Source organism: Drosophila sulfurigaster, chromosome X (genome assembly GCF_023558435.1).
Source record: "Drosophila sulfurigaster albostrigata strain 15112-1811.04 chromosome X, ASM2355843v2, whole genome shotgun sequence".
NCBI classification, from domain to species: Eukaryota; Metazoa; Arthropoda; class Insecta; order Diptera; family Drosophilidae; genus Drosophila; species Drosophila sulfurigaster.
In genome coordinates this window covers 3,086,242-3,101,667 of record NC_084885.1, presented here as the reverse complement: position 1 = coordinate 3,101,667, position 15,426 = coordinate 3,086,242, and the positions used below count along the sequence as shown (strand labels likewise).

At 35.6% G+C, this 15,426-nt stretch overlaps 1 protein-coding gene across 4 annotated transcripts; it reads right to left on the bottom strand.

Moving 5' to 3' along the window:
• Positions 1-460: 460 nt before the first annotated feature.
• On the bottom strand, positions 461-14,905 carry LOC133847093 (dual specificity protein phosphatase 3). Of its 4 annotated transcripts, none has more exons than XM_062281883.1 (7): positions 14,658-14,905; positions 14,221-14,363; positions 5,679-5,735; positions 2,847-3,016; positions 2,654-2,782; positions 2,156-2,280; positions 461-2,084 (listed from the first exon to the last, which is right to left on the bottom strand). In XM_062281883.1, exons 2-7 carry the CDS (start codon positions 14,236-14,238, stop codon positions 1,879-1,881), a joined length of 705 nt encoding a protein of 234 aa, XP_062137867.1. In that variant the 5' UTR covers positions 14,239-14,363; positions 14,658-14,905; the 3' UTR covers positions 461-1,878. The 4 variants fall into 4 exon arrangements, with proteins under 4 accessions (XP_062137867.1, XP_062137868.1, XP_062137869.1 ...); XM_062281884.1 differs by having other exon boundaries at positions 14,221-14,359; XM_062281885.1 differs by having other exon boundaries at positions 2,156-2,253; positions 14,658-14,904.
• Positions 14,906-15,426: the final 521 nt, after the last annotated feature.

Below are 15,426 nucleotides of genomic sequence, written 5' to 3'. Positions count from 1 at the left end.
TTTTACGTTTCTGAACAAATAACAGAAAATATTCTTTTCAAAAAGAGTAGTATAAAAACAGAAATATGTTTATATAGAATTGTTAATCCGAATCTATAACGGGAAATAACAAAAAATAAGCTTTACACAAGCTTGAGAATATTTAATTTTAAGTTCAGTCAAAAAGAATGAAACCTTTTTTAGGAACTTCCTGAACAATATTAGTTTTGCACTACATTAGCGATAATGGGAGCGATATTCCATATTAATTAATTACTGTGTCTCATGATTCATTCATTTGCCAAGAAGATGAAAAGCAATTCTCTATTTCCTGACTGAAATTGATTATTATATCTGCATAAGGCAAACATAACAAACTTAATCTCTAAGCAGCGGGTGCCAAACCATAATATAAAAAAGATCACAATAAATTTTCAATGTTTTATAGTTTTGGTTTTTATTAATCACTTTTTAGAGACAATTTTTGGTTTTTAGTTTAGTTTTTTTTTTTTTTTTTTTTTTTCTTGGTTTTTTGCTCATACATGTTCTAGAAAATATGAATTTGGTGTTTTGTTTTATTTTTATTTTTTGTTTTTTGTATTTACTTTAATGTTTTGTTCGTTTGCCGATTGCATCTTATTGATGTTGTTGCTGTTTGTTTGTTGTTGATCTCTTTGTTTGTTGTGAAGTTAGCTTTGCTATTTCATTGTACAATAGTTGAATATACATGTAGTTGTATATATATGCATGTATATATAAGTACATATAATATATATATATATATATAGGGGGTGTATATAACGCAGCTTGTATATACGTATCATACAATACACGGTTTTCTTCATATATATATACTTTAATGTTTCTTTTTTTATATATATATCAGTTTATACATCTATGTAGATATAAGGTCAATATATAGTACATATATACCAATATATATGATATATAGTATATGTATATTAGTATCTCACTTGTGTTCTATACATTGTTTCATTGTGTGTTGTTCTTGTTGGTTTTGGTTTTGGTTTTTTGTTCTTCAGCTCATCTTAAACGCCTAAGTACATATACATATACATATGTATATGTATGTAGTATATAGTATGATCTTAACTATATAGATGTACGATTGGGTAGAAGAGATGAACCACAATTCGAAAGAGTTTCTTGGTTTTTGATTTTTCGTTTTTCGCATACAAAAAAAGTCATTTCATAGGAATACATATATAAAGACGTATGCATATATATGTATGTATGTATGTGTGTATACATTAATCATATGGTTAAATGTCAGCTCGATTACGTTCTCATCTTAATTTTGTTTTTGTTTTTGTTTTTGCTTTGTTGTAGTTATTGTTGTTGTTGGTGTAACGCCTAGGTCGCTATGTATCGCTGTGGAGTTTCTCTAGTGTAACTTGATTCCCACTAAATGGAAGTATGGCCGATTCTATATATAACTATACATATATATCTAGTTGCCATGATTATACAGTTGATCAGTTGAACAGTTTTGTTTTGTATTTTGAAATGTTTTCTTTATTATTTTCGGTTCTTTTGCAGAAGACCAAGTTACCTTTAAGTCGTTAGCTTTTTCATTATAAATAGTTTAGAACAACGCTTTTTTGTGGTCTATATATGTGTGTGTGTTTGTGTGTGTGTGGGATATATATTTATTTGTGTGTGTGTGTGTGTGTGTGTCAACGTTTAATATCAAGACAAATCACGTATTCGTCGTATACGTTATATTTGTGTTTCTCTCTCGCTCTTATTCAGTACTATAGTGTTTGTGTGTGTGTAATTGTGTTTATCTTTGGTTGTGTGTGTGTTGGGAGGGGGAGTTTGTTAGTTTGTTTTGAGTGGGATGGGGCAGGGGTAGGGCGTAGGGCGTAGGGGGGTGGCTTAATAGGGATAAAGATTCTTGCGCTTCAGCTCCATATCGAGATCGGCGAGCTGCTGAAGGAAGCCATCGTTTGGTCGAATTTCACGGCGCATCCGAACCGTGCGTATCGCATCTACGGCGGACATTTTACGGCAAATCATCAGATAAGCCAGAACGCAGGTGGCCGATCGCGACATTCCCACCAGGCAATGCACCAGCACTTTACCTAAGGAAGAGAGAGAGAGAGAAAGTTCATTAATGTGAAAAGGCAGTAAGTAGACTAGTTCAACTACTCACCGCCGCTGCTGATGGCGCTGTCGATGAACTTGGATGCCACATAGAAGTAACGGGAAATGTCTGTCGTGGGCGCATCGATCATGGGGAATCCCATATATCTAAAAAAGCAATCCTTATGTTGGCGTCTGTACACACAAACAATACAACAACCACCACCACAGCAACAACAACAGCAAATGACCCACACAGTGTGAAAGATAATGCATTGAATGTTTGTGTTTTTGTGAATGAAACATTATATACAAGGTGTGTGTGTGTGTGTGGATTTTGAAGAGAACGAAACGAAAAAAAAAGAAGAGGTGAAAAAATGTCATCAAAATTTTGTTAGCAACCGCCATCGAATCAAAAGTGCCAAAGAAAGAAATAATAATAATAATAATCAAAATAAATATGTGAGTTTAAGAAACTAAAGTTGAATCAATAATTAATGTGCGCCAAATGATGCCCCGCATTGATTATGATCATAAATTCAATTTCTTCTTCTTCTTCTCCACGCACCTAACGCTGGGCATATCCCGATAGTAACTGTGTCCAGTGTCCACTTGGCCATAGCGACAACCTTCCGCCGCATTCAACACGTGCGTAATGCCCATCAGCCTCAAGTATGTTTTGTTTTTAGCCGCCGCACTTCAAAGAGAGAGAGAGAGAAAAACTTAGTTATCTGTGAGTGAGAAAGAGAACACAAACTTACGCATCGCCTATGTAAATGCCCGGATAGACTTCATCACAGTCAACATCGTGTATGGCGCACTCGGCGCGTCTCAGACCCGGCAAACTGCGGCAAGGAGCCATCGAATAGTGCAGCACACGTTGCAGCTGGCGTCCTGTGGTCTGTTCTGAGGTTTCCAGGCGGCTGGGCGACTGCAAAACGAAAAGTGTTTGTCACAATTAATACAAGTTCACACACAATATAATGATTATAAACAAGCCACAAAATGTATAAATCTTTCAAAAATGCTCCATTCTCCAAAGTCAAACTTTTTTACTTTTTACTCACTTTCTGATATTCGAATAATTTTATAAAATTTAGAATTCAAGTTATTGAAATAATTGTAGCGAAACTTTATGCTTTCTTTTTTTCAAATTCAAGTTATATTAAATAAGTGAAACTTTATATTTTGTTCGAAAGGCTTTCAATTTATTGTCGAATACTTATTCGAATACTTTTTCGAATTGGAAATTCAATTTATTTTTTTTATAATATTTGGAGTGATTTTTTTTGTTTTTTTTGAATAACTTTTTAAATTAATATTTAGACAGAAACTTTGTTTTTTTTTTGAGTAACTGTTGAAAACAATATTTTGAGTGAAACTTTATGTTTTTTGAATAGGTTTCTAAATTGTTTTTTTTTTTCATTTTTAAATATGTTTGTCCAATCTTAAAATTGAGAATTTAAGTTTTTTAAATAATTGTAGTTAAGCTTTATATTTTGTTGTACTTTGTTTGAGAATGTTTCATAAGATAAAGTAATATGTTTCCTCTATAAATATAAATATATATTGTAGTTATGCCTGACATTGTTTTCGTATCGTTATGTTAAATTGTTTAAATCTTATTTTTCTTCACTTTCAATAAGTTAAGTCGTCTTCATTCTTTCTATACTAGACTCTTCAAGAACTATTAAAAAACTTAATTTTTTCGAAAACTAGAGCTACTTCAAAAGCAAACCGGTTTTTTTCGAACGTCTTCGAAAGTTTCAAGTAAATATAATACATAATATAATATAATGTTACATTAAAATTTAAAATGTAGATAAATTTGAATAAATTCTAAAGTAAAGCGATTATCTTTACAAAATTTATATTATTCAACAACCTAATTTGCATCCAGTTTCCAATCATTCATAACCAAAAATGTTTTGAACACATTATCAGATTTCAAGTTAAACAAGTGATAGTAAAACATATTTTTGAAGGTTTACTTTACAACACAAAGTTTATTAATTTGAGAAATAAAGATTCGATATCTCCTTCGTTAATCATAAACCTGGCAAACAATCTTTAAATATATTTTGATTACTAAACAAAACTGCGTTTGTTCCATGGTATTTAATTGCAATCGTCTCTAAGAACAATCAGTGTTAATCCCTAAGCAAATTCAAGGCATCAGCAGTGTTAGTAAGAACGCTTAATTCCACAAATCTCAACAAGAATTAAGAAAATTGCGCACTGACAATACATTTTAGTGGTGACCATGCAAAGCAACGTTTATGAGCTCATCACAATAATAATACACTTAAGACAACGACGACAAAGGCAACAGAGGAAAATCCCAAAAGTAAAAAAAGAAATCAGCAAAAAAAAAAAAAGGAAATATGAAGGAAGGATGCTCTGCATTGCTCTGCATGGCTCTGCTGCTGTGTTTGACAGCGAATATGGCATAATTTGTGCCGCTTGTCACTTGAGCTGGCTTCTTGGAGCTGAGTCGAAAGTCTATCTCTGTAGGCGATTTGTAAATGATTTCGCGTTGCGGATATGTAAATGTTGTTGTATGTTTTGGCAGTTGGCAATTATTTATGGGCATCAAGTTTGTGCCTAGGCGACAATTGAGCTTCAGTTTCAGCTTGCCAAAAGCTCGGCCAGCCAAAATTTATGGGCAAAGGCGAAGGTCGCCCCAAAATACAGACAAAACACAAACAGTGAAACAGTGTGACGGGCAGAAAGAGGGAAAGGGGAGGGGGTAAAGGGACGCCCCTCGAGCCACGTCCTTGTTGGGGTTTTGTCAATTTCAGGGACAGTAGCCAAAGTCAATGGGAAAGTGAAACTGTATTTTCTGTTTTGCTTTCTTTTCCCTTTTCGATTTTCATTTATTATTTTCGTTTTCGTTTTTTTTTTTTTTTGCTTGTGTTGTTTTTAGTTTAGTTTTGCTTATCGGTTGTCTGCTTTGTCATAACATATTCAAATAAAATCAGCGACAGCGAGGCGTCGCAAGGAGGAAGGAAAAGAGAGAGAGAGAGAGACGAAAGAACTGAAAAGAGACGAACGAAGCGAAGCGAAAACTTTTGCTTTTTGTCGCGGCATTCGACCCTGAGAAGCCAAAAAGAAATCGCAAACATCATCGCAGGCAAAAGTTCTTTCACTTTTCTGTCTTCTGATTTTGATCTATTGTGACTGATCTGATGGGCATTATACACTATACATACTGTGTATGTTTGTGTGTCGAAACACACGACAACTTATCGCTATATATATAATATATGCACATACATAAACATTTGCATATTTCTTGTCTCGAATTAAATTCGTGTTTGCCTGACGACGACGACGACGATTTATTGGCACATCTATGGAGATTGCCTTGACGGCATGAATTTGCTGTTTACATTTAAGCATTAATTTTAGCTGATTTTAGTGGAAGCCTTAGCTAATATGAACAATTCGATTTGCTTGGTTAATAAGCTGCATTTTACGATTCATTAAATATTATTTAATGCATTCGAATAACACGAGAAGGGCGCGCATGCATTGCATCGATACAACGATAACCATAACGATAACGATAACGATTACGATCTCTGACAAACCTGATAATAGTGCGGACTATATCTATCGCCAATGCTGCTGCTGTATCTGTCGACTAGCTGCAAAAAGTGATGAATAATAAAATCGTAAATCAAATGCAAAAATAGTTCCACAATAATAATAATAAATAATGTAAATAAACATACAAATTAAATAGAGACACCGAACATTATACGCATTATAAAATAGTTCACAATAGTAATAGTAATTTGAAAATATACTGTTTAATTATGCAATACAAATAATTCAAACAATTTTGATTAAAAAAAACATACATATCAAAATATATATATATTAAGCTTGATTTGAAAAACTTAAAAAGAAATTGAAATTAATTGGAATAGAAATTCGAAGTTCTAAACAAGTAAGATGTGTTAGCTGTAGTGGAATGAGATACCCGCTAAAAATAAATAAATTAATATACCGAAAATATTAAAAAAAAATACCGACGACTATATTTGGTATATTGATATACTCTTGCACTCACACTATACCATAGATGTCACAATATGCCATATTGTTAACCAAAATACTGAAAAATACTGTCATATTCGAAAATATACCGTAGAGTATAAAATATACCGTATTTTTAACCAAAAATACTGAAAAATACTAAAGACTATATGTGGTATAAAGATTTACTATCCCATTCGAAAATATACCGTAGAATACAAAATATACAAAATTTTTAACCAAAGCAAAGGTTTTTTACCATACAAAATTACTTTTTAAATAAATACTTCAATTTTTATAAGTAGTCATAAATATAATAGATATTATTGTATGTAAAAATATAAAATTAAAAATAAATGTATTGAAATAATAATACAAGAATTACTTATGCATTGTAATAAGTGCAATTTCTGATGCCTCATTTAAATTTGAATATCCTGAATATTCTGCTCGAATTCATTTTGCAAAAAGAATTTTGAAAAGTGCAAATCGAGTTAAAGAAATGAAAACTAAGAGCAAGAGAGTGCAACAACTAATTAAGTGTCATTCAAAGAGCTAATTGATGACACTCCGGGCTAAAATCCTGTGTAATCGTATCAAGTTGAAATCACTTGACTATAAATAGAAATCAGTGTCGTCGCGTTTGAATTAAAAAAAGTGAAGAGCATTGTGTCTGAGCAGTTCCCCTAGGCAACAGCGGGTCGCCAGCCCCAGCCCGAGGCGGCTAAGTAGAACTTTAGTAATTGCCTGTGATATACGCGCATACATGAGTTTATACATAAAAATGTTAAATGTATATTTAGCGACAATTTCGATTATTTATTTCTATTTCTGCGTATACGTAATATAATATTTAAAATCTCTTTGAGGCCATTTTGCAGGTGGGTTGGCGACTAACACACACCCACACAGTGACGAGGTGGGAAGGGGAATAGCGGGGTTGGGGGGCGGATAACAAAGTTGCCTTCAGGTGCAAGCGAAAAGGCGTCGGCGTTGGCGTTGGCCATTTGATGTTGTTGCCTCATGGCTGATGTTGTTGACGTTAGTGGTTTTTGGCCACTGTCGACGCCTTGACCTTGTTCCGCTACACACAGATCTACACTACACCAATACATATATGTACATATGTACATACATATATACGTACTTTTAGTTGTTTAGTGTGTGCATCTAAAAATACACAGTGGCACATGCATTAAATGCTGTGAAAAGCACGCTGCAAACCGAAAATCGCTCGCACATCGCCGCCCCAAACTTTCGACACATTCCTTTTGACGTTGGAAATTATTCGAGATCGCGGCAAAATAAATTGGAAAACTGTACGAACAACTGAAAACATGATGGCAAACCAGAAACTAGAAACCAGAAGAAAACAAAAGCTCAACCGATGAGTCAGTCAGTTGGGATGTTTTGCCTCTGATTTTGCCCGCATGCCAAAGCAATTAGCTCTGGAAGACAACAAAGAATCGTATAGAATGTGTGTGTGTGTGTGTGAGTGTTTTTGACTTGGATTAAATGCTAAATCAGTTGAACTTAATCATCGACATTACGCTCTATCTATTTCTGTGTATATCGCACATACACCACACAATTCATTGGCACGACATTTTTATTTGCCTCGAGGCAAGGTGTTTTTCTCTCCCTCTCTCTTTCACTGCCTTTTAATAGACACCCACAGTGCCAAGAACTGCGTCTGACGATCGCATTGTTGCATCCACTGTTTATTAGTCAGAGTCAGATACACTCATTGGCGCTTTCAGTGTGTCCAACTGACACCATTTTCATTTCGATTTCCATTTCCATTTCTATTTCCCCCTTCACACAGAGAGAGAGAAACAATTTCAATTGAATTGAATTCAATTCCATTGCAGAGCTCAACACTTCCTGCACATGAAAACGATACCAAAATCGAAACTGCAACTGAAACTGAAACACAAACTGCAAAAACTATGTCAACCCAGCTCAGCTCAGCTAAGCTATAGGCCAGGTCAAGCATTGACCACTCAACAAACAGCCAGCCAGCCAGCCAGCCAGCCAGCCAGCCAGCCAGCTAGCTAGATAAATGCAGCTTGTGTTTCAAACTGTTGCCCGTGCCCTTTGGAAGTCATCCAAACGAGCTGACAATGTGCCGCAGACGTGTCACGTTTGTGCAACCTGTCACACACACACACACAGACACATACTCTGAGTACTTGCCCCCAACCGACACTAACTAACGACCTCCGTCTATCTGGTTTTGTGTGATAAATACGTGAACTAAATCATTCACATTCTTTGTAACTAGATCATTCAAATTACAATTAAATTATTAGTAATTAAGAAAAAGAAAATCAACTACAAGTTGTTCAACTTATTTATCAGATTATTAAAATAAATTAAATTTGTGTTTAGCCAAGCACATATTTTAAGCGAAGTAGTTCATCAGATTAAGGTGGATTAATTCCAAACAAACTGCGAGAATTCCACATTAATGAAAACATATTTTCTAAGACTGAACTACTTTTTAATTCGGTAAATTTACTTTAGGCAAAGATGTTAACATAAAGATGTAACATAACACTTAGGATGAATTATTTATAATTGCAGCTTTGCAAACTACTTAACTAGTTACTACTTGATATTTTGTGATCAGAATTTCGAATTAGCTTTGCTATTGATAATTCATATGTGAGCTGCTTACACAGAGAGCAATATAAGCAAAACAGTGCGGTATAATTTATAAATTGTAGGGAATGAATATACCGAAAAAATACTAAGATATATCAAAGCATATATTTGGTATTTCCACATATACTACTACTATATTGCAATTGCAGCTTTGCAAACAAAGTTCACTATTTAGGGAATTAATGTACCGATAAGATACTAAACCCCCAAAGACTATATTTGATATATCGATATACTTGAATTAGCTTTGCCATACAACATTCATATGTGAGCTTCTGGATCAGAGATCAGCAAAACAGTGCAAAAAAAATCCAACTTTTTTGGGAATTAATATACCTAAAAAATACTGAAATATACCTAAGACCATATATATTTGTATATCGATGTACACGAATTATCTTTGCTATAGATAGATATTGGAAACAGTGTGGTAATATACCGAACAAATACTAAACTATAAACAGCTGGAAATGTATTCACTATAAGCAAAGCAAAGCGGGATAATTTTTAGAATTTTGAAATTAATATACCGAAAAATACTAAACTATACCAAAGAGTATATTTGGTATATTAATATACTATTAAACTAAAATTACTTATAATTAAGGCTTTGCAAATTACTTCACTAATTACTGATCAGTTGTCTGATCAGAATTTCGAATTAGCTTTTCTATTGATAATTCATTTGCGAGCTGCTGGAACAAAGTGCATTATAGCATTAGCAATCGATTTGAACTCATTAAACAAAAATACGCAATAGGCAGCCGAGTGAGCTGCCAAAGCGAAGCAAATATTTTGAGATACTCGTAGTAATGTGGAACCAATAAATTATGAAATCAGTTCGTTGCCACTCAAAAGCACTCACTTAATACATAAGTGAGAACGCACACACACTGACACACATACATGGAATGTGAATATGAATATTACGTATACGTATTTATTGTTATTGGCCTTGTACATTGAGAACAACAACGACGAGATATTCACAGAAAAACGCAAATAGGAAAATACTGAAAAACGATTATCAAAAATGCTTAACAAGTGTGAAAAATTTGCGAGGCATGCTGAAAATTATAGACACAACAAAATATCTGTGAACAATTGAAATATTTTGTGCTGTAGTCTATGGCAAAAGGCGATAAACAAAAGCGTTTTCCTATCGATAAAATCCGCCTAAGGATAGATACGTAAACGGGGGAAAGGTTTAACTGCAGATTGCAGAATACCCTGTAAGAAAAAAACATCATAGATTGCTGTCTAAGACAGTCGACTGATGAATTAGAATATATTACTATTCACATATTTGCATTGACTCTAAGGCAAATCGGGCTATCAAATTCCCTACAATTCAAGACTTCCTACAGATGAAGAAAACTCCGCTGACTCTATCGCAATGAACTACTTTACCCCACTTATGTTTATGGCGCATACCCTGTAGAAATAATAAAAAAAAAGAAGGAAGACAACCGAAATGCATTGACATGCAAGCAGCCTGCAGACAATTGTATTGATTTAACAGTCTGCCAAAAACACAAAACGAAACAAAATAAAAAAGCAACAAGAAACAGGAAAAGTAAATAAAGTAGACAAAACAAAAATTATTAAAGAATTTTGACTGTGACAGAGATTGTTAATGCGCTTCGGCATCACGTGCTGAAACGAATCCACCACAAAATAAATGTATATACGTATATACATATATTTTTTATTCGTATGTGTATTTGTATTTGTATTTGTATTTGTATTGAATGACTGACTCAAAAGGAAAAGCCAAACAGCAATAAATAAAATGAGACTAAATGAAAATTGCGCAAATTAAATGCGCAGTAGTTTTTAATTTGCCATTTAAGGTGTGCACTTTGGCAGTGACTGTAACAACAACAACAACAACAACAACTACAGAGCACATCATCACAGACAAGTCTCATTTAGTTTGTGTTAACAATATGTATATGCAGCCAATGCAAATGATCACTCAAGGTTGGCTATAGGGTGCCCGAAATGGGGCGCGCTTCAAACGGACAATGTTTCTAACAAACACGAGCGAGTATTCAAATCGCTAGCGATGAGCACGTGATGCGATCGTAAACGAAAAGCTCCAAAGTCGTGACTAACTCTATAAATATTGGTTAGACGCATCGTAGTCACGACTGACGCTATACCCTGTAATTGAAACTGAGGAGTATGTTATTTAAATGGCACGATTTTTAAATGATGAACGTATTTTTGAACACATCAAAAGGGGGTTTTATTGATAGGGTGGAAGAGAACTATGAAATAGAAACAAAAATAAATATGAAAACAGTGGATCAGCTAAAGTTTTAATATTCTTTTAGATTGCCACAAATAGTTATACTCATCGAGTAAAAACAAACTTGAGATACCCAAAATATTTTTAATAAAAGCAGTGTGCAGTATTACTTTTAAAATATACGAAATTTATATAACGAAAACAATACTGAAATATGCCAAAGACTAGATTTATATACTATGAGGATATACTATTACATTTCAAATATACCATATAGTATTATTATACCGGAAATAATAAAATATACTAAAAATTATATTTGGTATATGGATATTCTATTACATTTCAAATATATATATAGAATATATATAGAATTAAAAATGATATTTGGTATATGGATATACTATTATATTAAATTTCAAATCAAATATCATACCAAAAAAAATACTAAAATATACAAAAAAAATATAAATGGTAATTGGTAAATGTATTACTATTACATATCAAATATACCAATAAATAAAGAGTATTAATATACCAAATATATTAAGATATACCAAAGACTATATATAGTACATGGATATACTATTATAAGTATTTCAAATGTACCGTAGAGTACAATATATAACAGATTCCCTATAGATAGCAGTATGAGACAAATCGAAAATTATTTTCTGATCGACTGCTATACATCCTGTAAATATTTAATATTGAATACAATAAGCAATTTATGTTTAGCAAAAATAAGCCATAGACAAGATGATATCTCGAATAAATTCTATCTTCTTATGTATATACATTTTTGAATAGTTGAATAGCATTTAAATTGATATTAGAATAAATTGAGTTAATCATAGCCAATGAGCATGCTCGATAGGCAGCACTTCAGTCCCAAGTAATACATTACATTTTTGGTGATAATTGTTATTTGAGTTGTTAAACAATGGAACTGCAACAACAATAGCGACAGCAAATTCTCTTTTAAGTGGCCGCTCAGGTAGTTTGTCGTATTGTTATTGTTGCTTTTGCTGCCTTTCGCTTTTGCTCAATGAGGCGCAACAGCTGCCAATCGACGACGACAACGACGACGACGACGACGAGTGTTTGTTGTCTATAGACACACACGCCCACACGCCTTTACGCCCACTCACACATTGAGAGGGAATGTTCGCATAATTGTTAAGTGTGCTCGTCGTTCTATATATAGGCCATATATAGGCAATATATGGGCCATATATAGGCCAGACCATATATCGGAGATGTACAACGCTCTATCGATCGTTCAATTAGCGCCAACAATAATAACAACAACAACAACAACAACAACAGCGACTACTATAAATGACAGCCAGCACTGACATTGACATTTTAGCTAAGCTATTGGGCTTTGTGTTTCATTATTTTCGCTGTGTGTGTGTGTGAGTGTGTTGGTTTTTCTCTGCCTTCTTTTTTTTTGTTTTTGTTTTACAATTTTGTAATGCACATTACACGGAAGCTAGCGAGCTTGGCTGCCTGGCCAATTAAATGCACGCCCCTGGGGGCGCTTGGTTCACTTCAGTGGTTACGCCACTCCCGCTTCCCCCTCCCCTTCCCCACCCACTTGCGCCTACTGCACAACACTCCACTCTGCACACCTTGCCACCAAAAGTGGCAGAGCTCACACCCCACCGAAAAAAAAAAATTAAATAAAATAAACAAAATTTGAAAGCAATCGCTGTGACATTGACTCAGCAATTTAATTAATTTTGCATTCAGCTGAGTTGCTCCCTCTTCCTCGCCCTCTCCCACATCTACATCCCCAAAACTCAAGTTCAATAGATGAGAGATTAGCCTTGAGGCGAAAATGGGAAAATGGGGTGTGCAAGCCCTTTTCCGCGAAATAAAACAACAACAACAAAAAACAAATTACGTTTATAGTTAAGTTAATTGGCCCACGCGACGTATGAGTAATCTGCTTAAGTTTAGCCCCAAAAGCCTATTACATTTATCCATTTTAGGGTCAGGCGACAACTGCAATACTTGTAATGCAGTCCTCCAACCATCCATCCATCCCCATGGCACCCTTGCTTTGGCCAAATTGAGCTGTAATTGTGGCACAGCCCACGTTGGGCGCCAAGCAAATTCAATGCGCAAAAGTGGGACACACGAACAAAATTGGAGTATTATTACATTAGCCAGCGTTGTGAAGTACTCGGCTATATTTAGGTAACCGCACAATAATGAAAGGCAGATGATATGCTTTTGCCTTTTCGATTACCGCATAGTCATATCAATTCACTCCCTCCGCTTCAGGCCTGCACATAATGATGTTGCCTTTGGTCTTATGGAAGCGAAACTTTTGCTGATTACAGCAAAAGGTAGCAAACTCCCACCACACGTTGGGCGCCAAAATGCTAAGGATGCCGTTAAATGCAGAGCTATCGCATAATAATGACGAGTTATTAATAGCAACGAAATAAACTTGAAGCTTTTGGAAGCTTCAAATTTGGTTTTCCTTTTTTTGGGGGCAATGCAATGAAATTGTTTTGCATTAACTGTGCACAACAACAGAACAGACAAATGTCGTATTGTTGTTCTTGGATACGACCTATATGGGCACGTGTGTGTGAGTGTCTAAGTACGTATGTGTATGTGTGTGTGTGTGTGTGCCAGCCAACATTGTGCAAAAGGCACTTGAACTTTGCTTTGGCCATAGAGAGCATTTGCATTTACGAGCAAAGGCCTTGTGTGGATGCATGGATGGAGGGTGATGGTGACGGTGACGGAGAAGAAGAAGAGACGGGGGATAACGGAGATGTATTAGGGGTAGTGCAGGGTTGCAGGTTGAGTGGTTTGGCTTGGGTGTGTGCCAAGGCTTCTCAGCTGCAGCTCGAAAATGGCACACACACACAGACACAAATACAGGTAAAGTGTCATTGCAACCAAACCAAACCAACAAAAAAAAAAAACCAAACACACACACACGGAGCCTCAAATTAGGTCAGTCTCAAGCGCGCACATGCATTCAAGGTCACGTTAGTTGGCGCTATCACCAGCCTCAGCATCAGCCACAGCGACAGTCCCAGCAGCTGCATCTTATCATCAGCTGTGGCCCAAAACCAAAACTACGACAAAAAAAAGTGTGACCAGCGCAAGCCGAGTCCTTGAAGCAATCAGTTGTTGACACTCACCGCATATCTCCATGACATCTTTGTAAATTTGTGTGCTTTGCTTCCTTCTTCTTAAACTTCCTCAGCTGCTCCTTCTACTTCTGTTTCTTCTTCTGCTGCTGCTCCTGGCGTTCGTTGCTCCCGTAACGCGTTGCTGTGGCTACCTTTGTGTTTGTTTTGTGTTCAGGGTGTTGAGTAAATATAAATAATAGATGAATTACAGCGACAAGAACAAACGACAACAAAAACAAGAACAACAACAACAACAGCGCAGCAACAGTAACAGTTACAGCAACAAATGCAACAGCAGCGTTGCACTTGCTTTGCTTTGCTTCCTTTTTTTGTTTGTTTTGTGAGGATGACAACAAATCTATTCAAGCTTTTTTTGCACACACTTTGAAAACAACGAAAAAAAAAAGGTTTGTTGTACATTGATAGCTGAGCCTTCCCACACACACCTTTTGCAATAAACCACGTTTAGTTTGATACGCTTTGCGCTGCCTTTTTATTTTCTCTTTGAATAATAAAAATTACTTTTATTATGATTTTGATTTCTATTTATTTATTTATCTATTTTTTTTTTTTTGTGTGTGGTATTTCGTTTGTTGTTGGTTGGTTAGAAAATCTTTATTTTCTTTTTGATTTTGCAGCGTGCCAGGTCTCTCGGTTTTGCGTTCTGGCGACGTACTTTTTGCGACTGATTTGCAAAGCGGCTTTTGCTTTGGGGTTGGTTTTTGTAGGCGTCCGAAAGCTCTGCAATCGGTTCGGGCCACCTCCGGTGCGTCGGTGACGTACGCCGAAAAGCTTTTCCCGCTCAGCTTTGATTTCGCTTTGCTGTTTGCCGTTGCCGTTTGCCTTTTGCTGCCATCGCCGTCGCCGTCGCTAGCGCTGCACGTGGTGACGCGCTTTACGGCTCCCTAGACTAACACACCCACTCACCTACACAGACACAGACACACACACACACACACACATATAGAGACAGACAGCGACAAACACATGCAGGGAACCTCGTGCATTTACGCATATGTAAATATTTTTGTGCGCGTTTATTTATTTACTCACGACCAAAACGAAGAGAGCGAAACTGGCAAGGGAGAGCGCCAAACCGCCAAAGGGAGAGTAAGCGAAATGGCAAGCTGTTGACACTGAGCACAACAACAATAACAACAAGAACAACGGTGTGTTAGAAGAGCAAAGCTTTAAGCTGTCGTAGGTTAAGCTAAA

Coding starts and splice junctions, on each gene's coding strand:
- LOC133847093 (XM_062281883.1), bottom strand. Junction 2,783..2,846: donor GGCATTTACATAGGCGATGC/GTAAGTTTGTGT, acceptor CTCTCTTTGAAG/TGCGGCGGCTAAAAACAAAA. Junction 2,085..2,155: donor CAGCGCCATCAGCAGCGGCG/GTGAGTAGTTGA, acceptor TCTCTTCCTTAG/GTAAAGTGCTGGTGCATTGC.